At 40.0% G+C, this 19,877-nt stretch overlaps 1 protein-coding gene across 2 annotated transcripts in view; it reads right to left on the bottom strand.

The window, feature by feature from the left end:
• Window positions 1–19,877, bottom strand: part of HSPBAP1 (HSPB1 associated protein 1) — a 59,355-nt gene that overhangs the window by 2,387 nt on the left and 37,091 nt on the right. For both annotated transcript variants that reach the window (XM_013052673.2, XM_004745455.3), the window contains 3 exons: window positions 16,402–16,538; window positions 11,933–12,104; window positions 8,935–9,018 (listed from right to left, as the gene is read on the bottom strand). In XM_013052673.2, coding sequence (XP_012908127.2) covers window positions 8,935–9,018; window positions 11,933–12,104; window positions 16,402–16,538 — 393 coding nt within the window. The remainder of the gene's footprint in view (window positions 1–8,934; window positions 9,019–11,932; window positions 12,105–16,401; window positions 16,539–19,877) is intronic.

Genomic DNA, 19,877 nt, shown 5'->3' with positions numbered 1-19,877 from the left:
AGAAGCAGACTCCCTGCCGAAAAGGGAGCCTGATGTGGGACTTGATCCCAAGACTCCAGGATCACGACCTGAGGCGAAGGCAGTCACTCATCCAACTGAGCTACCCACATGGGCAAGAAATATATATTCTTTAGAGAAACTCTTGTACATGTGTACAAGAATATCCTATTTATAAAAGCAAAAAATTGGAAACAACTCAATTATCCATCAACAGAACAGGGAACCAATAAAATGGGGTACACTTATATAAGAGAATATCATACCACAGTGAAAATGAATGAAATTTCCATGATAAGACACCACTCCACACTAGTATGACTATCATAAAAAAGACAGATAATAACAAGTGTTGGTGAGGATGTGGAGAAATCAGAATAGTCACACATTGCTGGTCAGAATGTAAATGGCTTTAGAAACAGCCTGGCAGGGCGCCTGGGTGGCTCAGTGGTTAAGCCGCTGCCTTTGGCTCAGGTCATGATCTCAGGGTCCTGGGATCGAGTCCCGCATCGGGCTCTCTGCTCAGCAGGGAGCCTGCTTCCTCCTCTCTCTCTCTGCCTGCCTCTCTGCCTACTTGTGATTTCTCTCTGTCAAATAAATAAATAAAATCTTAAAAAAAAAAAAAGAAAGAAACAGCCTGGCAGTTCCTCAAAAGGCTAAACACAGAGTTGCCAAATGTGGTGGTTAATTTTATTAGCTAACTTGGTTAGGCTAGTTGTTTGGTCAAACCCTAGTCTAAATGTTGCTGTGAAAATACTTTGAAGATGATTAACCTTTAAAATCAGTTGACTTTAGGTAAAGGAAATTATCTTCAATAATGTAGATAGACCTCAGGTGAAGGCCTGAGGCAAAAACTAAGGTTTCCTAGAGAATAAGGTATTGTGCCTCAGGATTCTAACAGAAATCCTGAATGAGTGGGTTTCTAGTCTATTAGCCATCCTACAGATTTCAGACTCCAGACTGAAACTCAGACCAGAGTCTTTACGATCCATTATACCAAACCAAAGGATCCAGAAATTCCACTCCTAAATGTACATGCAAGATAATGAAAACATATGGTCACATAAAAACTTGTACATAAATGTTAGTAATAGCATTATTTGTAACTGCAAAAAGTAGACACAACCCACATGTCCACCAGCTGATGAGTAGATAAACAAAATGTGTATATCCATTCAATGGAATATTATTTAGCCATAAAAAGGAATCAAGTACTGATACATGCTATAACATAGATAAATCCTGAAAACATGTAATACTGAATGAAAGATGCTGGCCACAAAAAAACCATGTACTACATGATTCCGGAATTGGCAAATCTAGAGAGACAGAAAATAGGTTGGTGACCACTTACGGTTACAGAGGAAAATCAGAGAGCAAATACTCATATATATAGGGTTTCTTTTTAGGTTGATGAAAATGTTCAAAAATTGATTATGGTAGTATTGCATAATTCTTGACTATACATAAAATTTCTGAACTGTACACTTTACTGTTTTTCCACTGAGTATTCAAATGTATTTATTTGGGAAACTAAAGTCCATTTTCTTCTTAACAGGGTTTTAGAAAGCTGCATTTGTTTAAAGCAAGTGAAATTTTAAAGAAGTAAAACTCCTAGAAGCTCTCAGAACCTCTAAGAATTTTTTTTAATTGAAGTATAATCAACACAGTGTTACATTCGTTTCAGGTGTATGACATCAGGATTCAACAGCTCTATAGGCTTTGCCGTGCTCACAAGCATAGGTACCATCTGTCACCATCCAACATTCCTGCAACACCTCTGACTAGATTCCCCACGCTGCACCTGTCATCCCTGTGACTTACTCATTCTGTAACTGGAAGGCTGTACCTCCCACTCCCCTGCATCCAGAAAGGAGAGGGGGTGAGCAAAATTACACCACTACAAATATGTTACCTACATATTATTTTATAGGTATAAATACAATGAAAGACATAATAATGGAAAAATTATTAGAGCAAAAGGAAAGCCTTTAAAAATTAACAGAAAAAATTGTTTTAAGTTTGGAAAAAGTACCAATAAAATAAATGCATTTCAATACAACAAGAATAAGGAGGAATACTAAAAGAAAAGGATTAAAAAAGGCACAATTGAGGGGTGCCTGAGTGGCTCTGTGGGTTAAGGCCTCTGCCTTTGGCTCGGGTCATGATCCCAGGGTCCTGGGATCAAGCCCCGCATCGGGCTCTCTGCTCAGCAGGGAGCCTGCTTCCTCCTCTCTCTCTCTCCCTCTCTGCCAGCCTCTCTGCCTACTTGTGATCTCTGTCAAATAAATAAATAAAATTAAAAAAAAAAAAAAGGCACAGGGGCGCCTGGGTGGCTCAGGCGGTTAAGCCGCTGCCTTGGGCTCAGGTCATGATCTCAGGGTCCTGGGATCGAGTCCCACATCGGGCTCTCTGCTCAGCAGGGGGCCTGCTTCCCTTCCTCTCTCTGTGATCTCTTCCCTTCCTCTCTCCTACTGTGATCTCTCTCTGTCAAATAAATAAATAAAATCTTTAAAAAAAAAAAAAAGGCACAATTGAGAAGAACTGAGAATATACTTTATCCTTTGGAATACATTAAGATAGAATACCACTTTAACAGAGAAAAAGAGAAGAGATGAATATTGTGCCAGCTGGACAGAACTAGAATTTCTACTTTTTTCCCAAATCTATGTGACTTGTGACAAGAATACTACAGTCAGGATTTAGCTTGAGTTATTATGTGGAATATGGTTGGTTTTAAAACCTAAGGGGTTTTGGAGTTAAATTTGGCAACAAGAAAAAATTACGGTTCAGTACTTGAAGAGACAAGAATCAAAGCAACATGTGACAGAGGAAAATATAGTCATTTAGATCCTAGTCCGCATTCCAGTTATTTAAGGAAGAATGAATGTTTTCAAACTGTGATGTACGCCGAAGTTAAAGGAGGAATGAGAGTCCTGGTTTGGTGAAGGACAGAAATCATCCACCTTAAGTCAGCATCAAGTCCTTGGGTACCAAACTTGTAAGTACTATCTCATGACTTGTTTATACTCATTGACACCAATCCTTTGGAAAATTCTTTGAGAATCAGCTGAACAAATGGTATAAAACAAGCTTCTAATAAGACCATAGTGAAGGCTTTCAGACTCTTGAGGCCAGGTGAATTCAAATCTAAATAAAATATGAACAAGTGGCATTCTACAGTACATTAAGAAATGATATATCAGGGCGCCTGGGTGGCTCAATGGGTTAAAGCCTCTGCCTTCAGCTCAGGTCATGATCCCAGGGTCCTGGGATCGAGCCCCACATTGGGCTCTCTGCTCAACAGGGAGCCTGCTTCTCCCTCTCTCTCTTTCTGCCTGCTGCTCTGCCTACTTGTGATCTCTGTCTGTCAAATAAATAAATAAAATCTTAAAAAAAAAAAAGAAATGATATATCATAACCAAATGGGATTTGTTCCAGAAATTAAGGATGGTTCAATCAATACTAAGAAATCCACTGATTTAATTTACTCAAATACCAGATATTTACTAAAGAGGAATATTATATGATCATCTCCATTAGTGCTTAAAAGGCATTCAATAATATTTAACATCTTTTCTGGATTAAAAAACAAAATAAAAAACAAAAAAGTAATGAATTGAAAGATACTTAACATGGTAAAATATATACACAATTCACCCCCAAATCCAGTATTTTACTTAAAAAAAAAATCACTAGAGAATTCTCTCTAAAATCAGAAAAAGACAAAGATGCCCACTATCTCCATTATTTATTTATTATTGATTTAGAAGTATTAGCTAATGTAATTAGACAAGGGAAAATAAGATACAGGAAAATAAATTGGAAAGGAAGAGGTAAAAGTATCTTAATTTTCAGATAATAGGAGAGAAACCTGAAAAACCAAGGAAGTCAATAAAAAATCACCACACTCAAGAAAATAATTCAAATTAACACAAAATCAATAGCCTTCATATATACAAACAATATCTACTCAGATGATACAACGGAAGAGAAGACCCACCTCACTTAACCACAGCAGCCAAAAAAGAGGAAATGCCCAGGAATAAACCTTTTTTTAAAGAAATGTCCAAATCCAGTGTGAGGAAAACTTTAAAACACTCCTGGAACAAAGACAACTAGACTTGGACAAAAAGAAAGGTATCTCATTACTGGTTAGGACAATTCAACACCATACAGCTCATATTAAATTTCATATAAATGGAATAAAAATATCAATTGTTTTCTCCCTGAAGGTGGATGTATTCTAAAGACCATGCTAAAAAAAAAAAAAAAAAAAAATTTAAGAAGAGCCAGGAAAACACTGCAAAAGAAAAGGTTTCTGGCCCTACAGATACTAAAAACATCCTATAAGACCCCTCTAAGTAAAAAAGGGTAGAAGCATTGAAACAATGTGAAGAAAGGCCAGTGGAAGAAACAGACCCAAGTACACAGAGATATCTGGTATATGATTAAGGTAATATTTCAAATCATCACAGAAAAGACAGACTTTAAAATAAATGATGTCCCTGACAATTCTATTGTCATTTGGTAATAAATAATAGATCTCAACCTTATACCATACACTAGTAAAAACCTTGAAATGGATGAGAGACCCAAACGTAAAAAAATGAAACAATCCAAACTAAAAGAAAGCATTGGTGAATTCCTTTACGACCTGGAAGAGGGAAAGGTTTTTTCCAGCTATGATTCAAAAATCAGAAGCAAAAAAATTCAACAGTACATCCTGTTGGTGAGGCTGTGGAGAAAAGAAGCTTCCTCAGATGCTACTGATAGAAAGGCAAAATGGCACAATCACTGTCAAATTTGGCAAAATTTGGCAAAGCCTAACAAAATTAAAGCTGACTCACTTTTAAGACTCTCCCCAAAGACACTCTTCCAGCAAATATAAAACAACATATGCACAATGTTAATCACTGGCATTATTTCTAATTATAAAAGACTGGAAAGAACGCAAACATCCATCCACATCGGAACCAGGAAGTGAACGATGGTGCACCCATACAGTGGGATACTACACAGCTGTTGGAAAGAAAGTGAAAATTGCTCCGTACTATGATTCACCAAATTCAGAATAGTATTGTAATGTGAAAAAAGCAGGGTGCGGAACACTAGTTTATTACTTTCTGTATAAGAAAGGAGAGGAATATGAGTATGTGTGAATAAGCACATGAAACATAAACAAGTTTCTATTCTTATTCACATATAAAGTCATGCATGAATATATTTATTCATTTACTTAATTATTTACATATATGTTTACAAAGAAGACACACTAGAATGATGAACTAAAAGAACAGAAACAGAGCCCTGTGGTGGGGGTTAGTGGGGAGAGAGGGATGGAGTGGAGGGGACAGAGAGGAAGAGAAAACTTCTCTATATAAAGGAGAGTTTTAATATCATTTTAACAATTTAATGTTTTACATATTCAAAATATTAAATAAAGTCAAATTATGAAAAAAAGTAAATCCTAATGCTGAAAACAAACTGAAACAAAACAAACCTACCTAAAATTTAAGTAACATAGCCACAAATGAAAAGAATCCCTTCACAATGAATTCTGAATGCAGTAGTACTTTGTAGCCCCTTAGTGGGATATAGTCTAATGATAAAAAGGATTAAAAAGAAATCCTAAATTTTATTTGCAAGTTTTATTATTAGTAATAATAATATTGGAATTTTGAAATTATAAATATAACATCTTAAAAAAATATATGGGTGGACAAATGTTTATAGCAGCAATGTCTACAACAGCCAAACTATGGAAAGAACCTCAATGTCCATCAACAGATAAATGGATAGAGAAGATGTGATATATATATATATATGAAATACTATGCAGCAATCAAAATAAATGAAATCTTGCCATTTGTGACAACATGGATGAACTAGAGGGTATTATGCTTAGTGAAATAAGTCAATCAGAGAAAGACAATTATCATATGATCTCCTTGATATGAGGAAGTGGAGAGGCAGCGTGGAGGGTTTGGGGGGTAGGAAGGGAATTAATGAAACAATATGGGATCAAGAGGGAGACAAACCGTAAGAGAGTCTTAATCTCACAAAACAAACTGAGAGTTGCCGGGAGTAGGGGGCTAGGGAGAAGGTGGTTGAGTTATGAACACTGGGGAAGGCATCTGCTATGGTGAGTGCTGTGAAGTGTGTAAGCCTGGCTTGATTCACAGACCTGTACCCCTGGGGCTAATAATACATTATATGTTAATAAAAAAATTTAAAAATTAAAAAGGAAAAAAATAAGTGGGTGGGGCACCTGGGTGGATCAGCTGGTTAAGCATTCAACTCTTGATTTCAGCTCAGGTCATGATCTCAGGGTTATGAGACTGAGCCCCATGACAGGTTCCGTACTGGGCATGGAGCCTGCTTACGATTCTCTCTCACTCTCTGCCCTCCCATCCAAGGCAGGGGTAAAATATATATATATTTATATATATTTGTGTGTGTGTGTGTGTATTTATATATGTGTGTATATATATAGATATAGATACATAAATATGTATCAAATAAATAGATGTTACTGTTAGGATTGATCATGATTTTCAGTGTAAGAGAAGAGATAAAAATATGGACACAAATAAGAAAATATCTATATTTAACCTTAAATTAGAATTATAAATATACCTATATCTATCTATCTATCTATCTATCTACCTATCTATCTATATCACATTCTGGTTTTATTATTTAAAGGTCTAGAAACAGCAACATGCCAATAGCAATGAACAACAGCTTTAGAGCCCCAATCTCAGTTTCTAAATACCATTCTCCACTAAAAGGAACAATGACCACTTGGAGAAATGATCAGCTTCCAAGTTGGAGGCAGGTAAAGTCCAAGGCAATCCTGGGGTATCCTCTTGTACCAGAGAGCAAGGATACATTCCAAGACAAATGATGACGTACCAAAAGGGCACAGGCCCGCTTGAAGGAGTTTACCAAAAACACAGAAGAGAATCAAATTTGGAATGACCTTGGCAAGCTGGAATGCTCACCCCAAAGAACACAGTACAAGCTGAGGGAGGGGAGTGTGAAGTGTGGGATGTGGGTTTAAAGAGCCAGCTTTAACAGCTTCACGACGGAGGGCAACCTGACACGGGAGCTGACTGGGTGAAAAAGCAGGGACACTCTCGCGTTGAGTATGAGCCCAAAGCGAGATCAGATCCCTAAAAAAAGCTACTGCAATATTATAAGCAGCAAAAAGAAATTGAGGCTCTAAGTCATGCGAGGGAGAAACCTTGATTCCGTGAACTGAGACCTCCTGGTATTTATACATTAAGAGGGTTGTTCTCGACATAATAGTTCTTCCTCTTCATAGTAGTTTCCGTTTTTAAACACTTCTCATGTGGCAGGCGCTGGATTAAATGCCTCTGGAGTGTGTGTGATTATAATCCCTGTTCCCCAGGTGCAGAGACCTGGGCTAGATGAGATGAACTGATCATCCAGGTTACACAGCTAACAAAGGCAGACCTATAACTTAAACCTGCATTTAGTTCTGAAGTCTATGATCAAAATGGTGAAAAGTCTGAAAAAATTTTTAAGAAGTCATATAAAAAAACTTATTAAAGAAACTGAAGGTTTTGGGGCACCTGGGTGGCTCAGGGGGTTAAGTCTCTGCCTTCGGCTCGGATCATGGTCTCAGGGTCCTGGGATCAAGCCCCAAATTGGGCTCTCTGCTCAACAGGGAGCCTGCTTCCTCCTCTCTCTCTCTCTGCCTGCTGCTCTGCCTACTTGTGATCCCTCTCTCTGTCAAAAAAACCAAACCAAACCAAACCAAACCAAACGAAACCAAAGCAAACAGAGGCTTTGAGTCTGGGAAAGAAAAGTTTAAAGGGACACATGGCAGGTATCATCAAATATTTAAAAAACAAACAAAAAAAACATTCTGTAGAGTTTCAGAAATAATGGGTATAGTTACAAGCAGGCAGGTGAATCTAACAATGAAAAGAGCCACCTTGAGAAGCTAAGTACTGTCAGTACTACTGTCAGTACTAGCAGATGTGACTCTGGACTTGGACTGGACTGTATCTTGACATTTGCTCTGACTGTAATTCAGCATGCTACCAGCAGCTAAGTAACTAACCAGCTGAGTCCACTGATCTCCCACCACACCGCTCATCTAACCCACAAAGGCCACATCTCTTTTCTAAGCCCAGACAGTGCAGCTTCCTGTCAGAGTCTCCCTGAGGCTCCACCTATGCCAAAGCCCTCCCCAGTACCCATGGATAAGGAGAGCCTGAGGGGAGGAGGCAGCAGCCACACGGAGAAGAGAAATGCAATCAGGATTTGGGTACAGGACAGTAAGATGCCACTGAAGCAGAGGCTTCAAAGCCTCTGGTTAAAGAGGCACAGGTGCAGAGAAAGCCTTGGTTCAGCCTCACGGGACAGCCATGTTAATTGTCAAGTAGAGCAGGCAACTAGGGTCACACAAAGTGTATTGTAGGGAAAATGCCTCCTTCATTTCCCAGCAGAAATGAAACAATAAAATCCTAGCATTCAAAGACTCTTCTTTGAGAAAAGGCAGAAGCCAGGACTGAGAATTGTGCAATTAGTAACAAGGGCCCTGAGCCAAGAAGCAGTTATCTCCAGCCCATCTGGATGTGGACAGAACTGGTAATGTGGGACAGACATGGCAAATCCTGACAGCCCCACACCGCTTTCCTAACACCACCAGCTAAGGAGAAGACTGCACACCAGCATCAGGGCCCACTGTGCACCCTTAAAAGAGAGAGAATAATTCATCACTGAAAACCCTAATTCCGACCTAAATACCCATTAACAGAGCACTGAATACAGAAATTGTAGCATATCAAACCGAAGTAGTATTGGTTGGTTAAATTTAATCACTAAGTTTTATAGTTAGGCTATATATATATATATCTTAAAAGCAGGGATTACATTTATTTAAAAAAAAAAAAAAAGTACCAGCTCAATCCATGAGTTTATACTGACAGTGACAGGATCAATGGATTCTACGTAATGCCACCAGTGTCTGGGAACAAACAGAACCTGAAAAGCGAACAAACAAAAAGTAAGTTAGCACAAGAACAGCACATTTTGTTTTAATGTCAGAATCAGACCCTAATTGACAAAGCTAGGAATCAATATGAATTCATAGCAATATTTCTGTTGGAAAGGAAAACAAGGAAAAAAACCTCACAACCCCTTTCTTTTTTTAACCAGCGAGTTCATATGTTCCATAAAGGATGTTATTGCCAGCTTCCCCAACTTCTACTCTCCTTAATCCTGGGTCTGCACTGCCTGCAACTAAATCTTAGTAAAGGACATAGATTCTAATTTTTCCTCCTTTCCACTGCAAAACAGCTGCATGCATTCTGAGAAAGGGTATAGGGAAAACTAGAGGAAGTAGTTTCTGTCTTCTCACAGTGTAAAATCTAGACACTGAAGAAACAGCACGTTGAAAGGGGGCACTAGGTATATGACTCAAAGGAGCCAACACTGGTGCCAGGGAGCCTCAGAAGAGGGAGACATCGGCATGAACCATGGATGGCAGGAGCAGCCTGGCATGCATGAAATGTGGTCTGAACCAGGGTTAGGGGACCATGTAGAGACAGCAAAGAATTAGGACATGCCAGGAGGGAGAGGTAGTGCCAACAAGGGAGGTTGGACTGCTGAGGGAGAGCAAGTAGGTCGGTCTCACTGTGGCAGACAGGGCAATGGGAGATAAATTGAGAGGGTTAGGTTAGGGCCAGAGGAGGGCCCTTAACTCAGAATAAAGAATCTCCTTTTTATTCTGTAAGTATTAAGGAATTTTGGGGGGGGGTGCAGATGGAGAGAGAGAATCTTAAGCAGACTCCCCACTCAGCATAAAACCTGATACAGGGGGCAATCTCTCGAACCTGAGATCATGACCTGAGCTGAAATCAAGACTCAGATGCTTAACTGACTGAATGACCGAGGTGCCTCACTAAGAAATTTTTAGTAGGGGGATAGTTAAAATAGCAGTATCATGGGAGAGTCTGGGAAGGACAGGAGATTCTTACAGTGGCCCAACTAGTAAGATCTAGAGATCTAAACAGGAAGGTATAGAAAACAAAAGCAACAGCCAGAGTCAAGAAGGACTGCATTTGTCCAGACTCAGTATGAGATTAGTACCCATGGAAGTTTGAGCAGAGCAGACAGGCTGATCCAAGGGTTTGGGGCTTCAGATTTGGAAAATGGGTGGCACTAGCTTTGAGCAAGGTGAAGCTAGGAGATAGGAAGAGAGCACCTTTTAGGAGAACGGAGCTCTAAGAAGGGCACTGCACTTAAATCATTAGTTCATGTATGTTTCATCTGATAAGACAGTGGTAAGAGACAGACCCAGTTGTTGGTAGATTAAAGAACAAGCAGGGTGTAAGGAACACTGATACCACAGACAGAACCATGTGTTTAAATCTGGCTATTAAAATAGAAGAAAAAATTAATTACCAAGCATGTCACATCCACCAGAATGGCTATGATAATAACAGGAATAATGGAAAAGAACAAGTGTTGGTGAGGAGGTGAAGAAATCAGAGCCTTCACACATTACTTCGTGGGAATGTAAAATGGTGTAGCTGCCATGGAAAACAGCTGGGCAATTCCTCAAAAAGTTAAACACAGAGTTACCACAGGACCCAGCAATTTCACTCCTAGGTATATAACCAAGGGAGCTGAAAAGATACCTTCACCCAAAAACTGGTTCTCCAATGTCTACAGCAACATTCTTCAGTAATAGCTAAAAAGTAGAAACAATTCAAATGTCTATCAACAGATGAATGGATAAGCAAAAATATATGTGTAACAATGTAATATGTTCAGCCATAAGAAGGAATGAAGTACTGATACTATTCTGTAGGATTATATTATGTGAAAGAAGGCGGATACAGAAGGCCACTTGTATGACTGCATGTAAGTGAAGTGTCCAGATTAGGTAAATCTATTGAGATATAAAATAGATGAGGGGTTGTCAGAGGCTGGGGGACAGGTGCCTGGGGAGCAACAGCTAATAGGTTGAAGCACGTTGCTCAAGTCAAATGAATTGAGTTGGAGTATTCACATGGGAAGGGAGTCAGAAAAGGGCCAGTGAGAAGGGGGTAAAGGAAAATAGGCAGGAATAATTGAGGGAAGAAAATCTCCTTAAGAGATGAAGAAAACCTTTCATGTCATTAATAAAATATCAGATAGCAAATGCCAATGTTGTAGAGGTGGTTTTCCCTACTGGACAGCAGCACTAAGAACAAAATCTTTGGAAATGTTTCAGACACAGTTCTTTATAAAAGGACCATCCATGCTTGTTTAAAGCAAATCAATCTCAGTTCATTCTGCCTTTGTTGTCTCACCACCTGGATGCATTCCCAACTGCATTTTACGTGTCTGGGTTCTGGTATAGTTGAAAAGACAGTAACTGTGAATAGACGTTCCAGGGGTGTTCAAGTACCCATGCCTTGACACTTTCTCTTAACCTTGTTAAAAATGACTGTGAAGGGCGTCTGGGTGGTTCAGGCAATTAAGCATCTGCCTTTGGCTCAGGTCATGATTTCAGGGATCTGGCCGTGTCTGGGAATCCTTGCTCAGTGGGGAGTCTGCTTGTCTCCTATGCCCGGCCACACCTGCCACTGGCTCATGCTCTCTCTAGCACTCTCTCTCAAATAAATAAATAAAATCTTAAAAAAAAAAAAAAAAAAGATTGTAAGTCCTTGTTTTCCTCCAAAGTTATTCTCCTCTTCACCAGTAAAAAGAGCTATATTCCCTCTTCCCATAGCTCCATGACCTGTGAAGCTGAGAAGTTTGTTCCGAAGCCTTCTAACAGCAGAGAGCAGCAGGGAAAAAAATCATTTTCATTTGTGTTGGTGGGGAGGCAATATGGTATAAGGACATGAAAGAAGTTCTAGCTGGGGCACGCACTGACAGGCAATCAGTGTTTTAAGGCTGCCATTACCTGTCCTGGGTTTAGTGTAACCGTATGTCTTCGAGCTTTGCGGAACTGAGGAAAACGTTTTAAATCAGGATTGACAACATTGATTTTACTGAACACACTAGATTCTTCATAAGGGATTCTAGTTGGATAAAGGAAAGGGGTGTCTTCAGGAGGAAAGAGATGCCATCTTTTCCTAGTTAAAAAAAAAAAAAAAAAAAAAAAAGGTAAGAGTTAGTACTCTGAACTTGAGACAAAACATCTAAGAAGGCAGGAGCTAAGTCTCCATTTTCATTCAGTCCATAAAGGAATACAGGGGAAATCTCAGGGGTCACTTGGCCCATCTCTCAGTAGCGGAATCTCCTGGGCAGACACCCGGTGGAGATAAGGCGGCAGCCAGTGGATTATCTCCTAATGCCCTGAGGCAACCTTATTGCTGGGACAGGATATGGTTCGTAAGATCATTTTAAAAAAAATGTATTTTAGTTAAATTCAATTAGTTAACATATAGTGTATCATTAGTTTCTAATGTAGAGTACAGCTATGCATCTGTTGTGTATAACAGCCAGTGCTCCTTAATGTCCATCACCCAGTTACCCCATCCCTGCACCCGTCCCTCCACTCCAGCAACCCTCAGTTTGTTTCCTATGGTTAAGAGTCTCTTACAGTTTGTCTCCCCTCTCTAATTTCATCTTATTTTATTTTTCCCTCCCTTCCCCTATGATCCTCTGTTTTGCTTCTTGAATTCCTCAAATCAGTGAGATCATATGATAAATGTCTTACTCTGATGACTTATTTCACTTAGCATAATACCCTCTAGTTCCATCCACCTTGTTGCAAATGGCAAAATTTCATTTTCTTTAATGGCTGAGTGGTATTTCATTGTATGTACCACATCCTCTTTATCCTTTCATCTGCCTGTGGACATCTGGGCTCTTTCCATAGTTCGGCTGTTGTGGACATTGCTGCCATAAACACTGGGGTGCAGGTGCCCCATCCGATCATTCTTTCTTAACTCAAGTCAAAGTCTACCTCTCATAAGTTGTTTCTGTCCCTGATTCTAGGGCTATCCTGAATGATCCTTCCCTTTCAAATATCTGTGTTCTTATCTTCTGCAGAGCAGCCACCCATACTGCTAGCCATCAAAGAGTTTCCAGACTCTTCTCCCAGTTTGGATTGTAAATTCCTTAAGTCAACCTTGTGTTAAGTTAATCCACAAGGAAGAAAGAGGCCCAAATGATGCCACCCAACTAAAAAGTGGTAAAATATTAGAATTTTCAAAAAGAGAAAACTATAAATGTTTCAGTACTTAAAATTTTTTGAAAACTTGAGGTGGATTAATCTTAAACCACAAGACACCAGACACACCCATACTTCAAGTCAAGAGCGGGGACATCTGAGGCAAGGAAGGGGAAATGTGAAAAAGGAAGACACGCAGACAAAAATACACAGCTGGGCAAGTGGAGAGAGAGAGAAAGAGAAAGAGAGAGGGGGACAGGGAGAAGAACGGGGCAGGGAAAGGGAGAGGGAGAGAACTAGTTCTGAGGAAAGGCTTAAAGCTCTCTCGTGACCCCTTGCAGTTACGGCGGGACCACTGTGTGCCTTTCAGTTGGCTGCAATTTTCAAACGAAGAAGTAGACACTAAAGTCTTACTTTGCCTTAGAGATAAAAGCAGCTCCATTCCACCATAGTTATGACCAGTTTGGGAGAATTCTTGGCATTTACTGTGTTTAGAATGTCAGAGCTGGAAGAACTCTCAAGAGATCATCAGGCTAATTCTACCTCCAAAGTAGTGGGAAAGAGACCCAGTGCTGGTTCAGTGTCATTCACCAGACTAGTGTTGGTGGTGGGCCCAGAACTAGGTTGCAGAGCTCCTGACCTCTTCAGATCCCACTTCCTACCTCTGCCTCATGGCTGTGTTCCTAGAGGAATAGCCATGAAGATAACAATCGCATACAATTTGTTTTGCTCCACTTAAAATATACAGTCAACCCTTCAACAACAAGGGGTTTGAATTGCCTGGGTCCACGTCGTGCAGATGTTTTTTCATAAATACAATACAGTACTGTATTAGATTTCTTATGATTTTCTTAATAACATTTTCTTATCTCTAGCTTACTTTTTCTCTTTTAGGATTTCGTTTATTTATTTATTTGAGAGAGAGAGAATAAGTGAGCATATGAACAGACAGAGGGGCAGAAGGAGGGGGAGAGGAAAGAATCTCAAGCAGACTCTGGGCTGAGCACCGAGTCTGATGCAGGGCTGGGTTCCATGACCCTGAGACCACGACCTGAGCCAAACCAAGAGTCAGATGCTCAACCGACTAAGCCACCTAGGAGCCTCTCACTTCCTTTATTGTAACAATACAGTATATAATACATATGACATACAGAATATGTGTTAATTGACTGTTTATGCTATTGGTAAGGCTTCCAGTCAATAGTAGGCTATTAGTGGTTAAGTTCTTAGGGAACCAAAAGTTATATGCAGATTTTCAACAATGCGGGGGTCAGTACTCCTAACCCCCTCATTACTCAAGGGTCAACTGCATATGCATCCTTGTCTTATTAATCAGAAAAGGTGGTCAATCACAAGGTCATCCCTTGATCAAAAAACGTTTCATTGTCCTGCTTGCTGAAAAGAGAGTAAGAGGTTATTTGCCTGATAGTAAACTTCTGACTCCAACCTCCCTTTCCTACCTAAACCCTTTGTTTCCAATGCACAACTTATACTGGACAGTTCACAGGGTTCTTTCTCTATATACCACATCCTTTTCTAGGGCTCTGCTCTCCCATGTCTTGACCATTCACCCATCTTTCAAAGCCCATCACAAATGACAGCTCCTCTCTGAAATCTTCCTTAATCTTTCTAGCAGAAACAATATCTCTCCTAGTTTTCAGTCCCACAGCTCTATGAAACCTTCCTCAAGAGCATGTTCATTCTGCCTTCTATCACACTGCCTGTGGGCTTGCCTGTACTCTAACTATAAACTCCCTCCAGGCAGAGAAGTGTCTTACTCATTCAACTCCATTCCCTCTGTAACACATGGTGCCTACTCCAGGAGTATTTACTGAGGAGTTATTTTACTATTCCAGAGCTTATGAAACCAGAAAATATGCTCTATTATAAAGTTAAAATAAAGTTATATTGATTTTATGGTACAGAAAGAACCCAGGTATTTTTTTTTTAAGATTTTATTTATTTTATTTGACAGAGAGAGAGATCACAAGTAGGCAGAGAGGCAGGCAGAGACAGAGGGGGAAGCAGGCTCCCTGCTGAGCAGAGAGCCCGATGCGGGGCTCAATCCCAGGACACTGAGATGGTGACCTGAGCCGAAGGCAGCGGCTTAATCCACTGAGCCACCCAGGCGCCCCATTGATAATGTTTTCCCAACTGAATTTCTTTCCCAATTCAGAACACATGGGAAACAGCTGCTTGCAATGATACCTCTCTTACCAAGTTTAAGGTTCAGACTATCAACTTCCTAAGGGCAAGGACCAGGTACTTGTGGATCACTGCAGCATCCACAACACATAATAATGTACCTGAAATGTCCTAGATCCTTTAATAAGGACTTAATGAATCCAGAAGTGGACTGTCTTACACTATTTTATAGTTTTCAAAATACATCACCTATGAAATCTATTCACATACTTATTCACTGTTTCTTTTGGATCCACTGATAATCCTTTTCATGTCTCAAGGGTCTGAGAACTTAGAAATGGCCATTTCTCTTTTTCCCTCTGTACTGTCCTATAAATGTTTCAAAAGACCAGGAAAGGAGACTTGAGCATCACTAATTGGGAGAAAATAAGCTACACTATAACATTCTGAGTGGATCCTCCAACTAGCAGAAACATGTAAATTCTCACGGAAATCCTGGAACCAGAGACTATCAGAAGTATGCCTGACAGATGGAGAAGAACTTACCTAAAGTAAGAACATACTGCATTGTGTCAACATGTAGGCACAGACTAAAATTTAGACTTGAAAGGGGCCATAAATATCATCTCATTCAGTGGTTCCCAAACCAGGCCCCCTAGCATCTCCTTAGTGGCCTGAAGGTAGCAGCAAAGCCTCTTTCTTTCAGCAACCTTGCTCCACTCTTGTTTATTTAGATTTGAAAAAAGGGTCTTCCTGCTTTTAAATAGAATTTTGAACACTACAAATGCAGACTCTTACATAACAGAGCTAAGCAGACAGTTGTCTAGCTGTTCTGAGAGTGGAATCCTGGAGCTCTAGGATCAGGACTCTGAAGGTAATCCTGATCAGAATTGAGACACACATGGAAACCATCATTTGACCTGTCCCCCTTACTTCAAAAGGGAGGAAACTGAACCAGAGGCCAACAGATTGGTCTTGGTCATGAGGCAGGCTGACAGGGTGGAGCTGGGACTAAACCTTGGGGTCTGCCACCTGCCTGATCCTCATTCTTCTTCCTGTGCAACACACACACACACACACACACACACATGCATGCACCTGTGCATTACCTTCCTTGGACCTGGAATACTAAGTTGCAACCATAGGAGTCCAGATGACAGGGTGTATGGGCCCCCATGGAGCCGATCCACAATGTACTTTCCCGTCCATTTCTTCCAGGAAACCCGAAGTCAGACCATATCACATCCTGTTTTGAAAATAAAGTTACAGTCCGTCAAGAACCAACCAAATGTACTGTATGGTAGTGTTACATATTTGTACTTGCACATTCGGTTTTTGGCAGTTGGAATACTCTTTTATAGAAAATGCTATAGACAGAGGAGGTTAGGCTTCCAGAGCAATCCAAGAAATCTTTTAAAGCAATAGATTTAAACCAATAGAAGTACCTCACCATGAGTAGTTTTTCCAACAAATACTGACTGTTCTAGAATCTTGTGATGAATCAGTGAATAAGAAAGACAAGTATGTCCAGCCAAGCGAAGCTTACATTTTAGAGGTTGGAGAGAGAAAATAAACAACAGACATAATTATGCCTATATCTAGAGGAAGAATGTTTAACTCAGGCAGCAGGAACAGCAATGCAATGAAACAGAAGTTTTTTGAAGTCTCTGATGACAAAAATAGAATGTTATGTCATGTATTCTAAAAGTTAAAATGTAACTCATTAAGGAGTGCACTTGCATGAGCTTCCGGGGATGTATGGAATTACTAGAGCACTATATATTGTACACTTGAAGCTAATATTACACGGTATGTTACCTAACTAGAATTCAAATAAAAACTTAAAAAGATGTAAAAAAATAAAAATATAAATGTATAAGTTTCTGAAGCTCAACTCAGGAAGCTGGAAAGCCATACTTTCTCAAAGCAGTGCAGATATTTCTAGGTGTAACTAGTGTATTAACTTTTTACACTCTAGTGACATTAAGCCTTCTCCTAGGTTAATGGAGTTATTTAAAACTATAGATGCTGGAACCTTATTTCACACCTACTAAACCAGAGCCTCCAGGTAGGGTCTGCATATCTTTTGAAATACATATCCATAGATGACTTTTGCTATGCTCCCCCAAATCATGAACTCCTTAAGAGAAATGAACTTTAAAATAGACAGCACAGTGCTCCCAACTTGGCTCTCCTTATGCCTGGTTCTGTGGACAAATCATGCCCTAGTCAACTACTGACCTATAAATACCATCTAGTCCAACAGTTCTCAAACCTGGATCCTTTGCATCCCCTTAAGGGCCAGGAGGTAGCAGCAAAGCTTCTTGCTTTCAACAAACTGCTCTGTTCTTCTTTAGGTTGGAATAAGGGGCTAACTGCTCGTTTGTTGTTGTTGTTGTTTTAAGATTTTACTTATTCATTTGAGAGAAAGAGAGGGAGAGAGAACATGGGGGAGGGCCAAAGCGAGAAGCAAACTCCATGCTGAGCAAGGAGCCTGATGTGATGCAGGGCTTGATCCCAGGACCCTGAGATCATGACCTGGGCCACCAAGGTATCCCTATTTGTTTTTTTTAAATCATGAATTTTTCCTATTGAGTTTTAAAAAATAAAACAAAACAAAAAACTTCGATGTGCAGGACCTGGGCCTAAATGCTGACACTTCTGTTATCAGTATCTTCCATCTACCCCTTCTATTTTTAGAGACAAACCATTAACAGCCTTAGTCAAAGAGAAAGAGGATTTTAGAGGGACCTTTAATGGGTGGTTTTGAGGAAGACAAGAAAAAGCATTTTCATTTTTGTTTTGAGTAATGAAAGTAGTGGATGACGGGCATATTACTAATGTCTGTTACAGAGGGGGAGTTCTTATAAGGTCAGTGCTGTTGTAAATGCGTTCACATACGACTCCCACACAGCTGCTCCAAGGAGTGGCAAAGATCCTGGCCCTCTTGATAGGGTCCATAAGCTCCGCACAGGGAGCTCACCTCTGTATTCCCCATGCCTAACATAATACCTGTCTCAGAGTAAGTGCTTAAAACATTTGTTCCTTGGCACGGAAAGAAGAATCTGTTGGCTTATTATGGGTAAATGGTTCTGGTCTTGGTATGGTGTTCAGTGTTCAGAATACATAAACTAACACAACACAGGGCTATCTTTCAAATCTAGTAATAGAAGACAGTCCCATAAATCAACTCATATAATGTGGCAAGTGCTCTGACAGAAGTGAGCAGAAGGTGCTCTACAGTCACTAATGAAAGGCTCTTGGTCCATGCAGGGAACTTAGAAGAGGCTTCCAATTAATTCTGGTCCTTGCTGAACAATCCACCACGCCTCAGTGTGGAATTTAACTAAAGGTAGCAGGAAGACTTGCAATGTAGAAACAAACAACAACAACAACAACAAACAGAGATTTGCCTTACCTAAGAAGAGCCTTGTGGAAGTGATTCTTCATCTTAGAGATAAACTCCTTTAGGAAACTAATGAGTGGTAACACCCCTCTCCTCAGAGAAATTCACACATGTACACAATTCACATATACTAAGGGAGTCACTTGGAAGACCCCCTGTGAGAAACTCTACTCTAGAGCACTGCTTTAGAAAGAATCACAGAAGAAGATTTACCTATGGGGGATAGGGGTTATATGAGAAATTGGCAAGAGGCTTTGACTGACAGCAATGACAAAAAAGGAAAAATTATTTGGGAATGATTAGATCAGGGTGACCTAAACTACCTAAAATTCAGCTGCAGATTGGTCGGGAAAACCAAAGGCTGAAAGAAAAGGAAATCTGTCAGAAAATAGCATTTAGTGTACCTATTTTGTGCCCCCACTCCCAGACTCTTAAGAGCTGAGGCTTTTCTGCCAATTGTGTTCAGCTACTTAAAGAGTCAAATGTCTGAAATCAAAGTGGGTACAGAAGGAATCTACCTTGAGTCTTGCTGGAAACAGTGAAATGAATAAAGGTGATTGGTGGGGTGATCTACCCTGGAGTCTATTCCCACATCCACCTCAACAGTTGGAAAAGTCTAGAAATCATCTATATCCATAAAATTCTATTTGACACCATCGCTGAAAAGAACAATCAAGTGTCTGGTTGACTGTGTTAAAAAGAAAACTGCAGACTATGGATGGAGTTACTTGCATAAGTGATAGGCCAAGTCACCAAACCAGGCCTTAATATTTAACTGTAGTTCAACCTCTCCCAGAAATGGGGTCTTAAATAGTAGATCAGGAATTTTCTGGTCAGCACCAATGAGGTAATCCATCGCATGGGCCATCTCCACACCGACCCACACAGGAAGCTGAGGTATTCTGCTTGATAAAACTCCATGTGCCCTTCCCACTAAGGAAGGTGTTCTTACCTGAATCAACCCTTTTTTAACCTTTGCTAATAACTTCTTGTCCCAGCCTTCTTTCTATAAAAACCTTCCATCTTCTAGCTCTCCCCACTTGCTAGATGGGATGCTGTCTTGATTTCTTCAACAAAGCCAATGGGCTCTTTGAATCTACTTGGTTGAATTTTTTAAACAACTGCTCACAATAAAATATCTGCTTTCATGTAATTCACAGAAGGTTGTAGATTTGCCTT

This window comes from Mustela putorius, unplaced genomic scaffold, assembly GCF_011764305.1.
Source record: "Mustela putorius furo isolate JIRA1106 unplaced genomic scaffold, ASM1176430v1.1 tig00003834_pilon_pilon_pilon, whole genome shotgun sequence".
Taxonomy (NCBI): Eukaryota; Metazoa; Chordata; class Mammalia; order Carnivora; family Mustelidae; genus Mustela; species Mustela putorius.
Note: the sequence above shows the minus strand (reverse complement) of the source record. Positions and strands in the feature narration are given on the sequence as shown.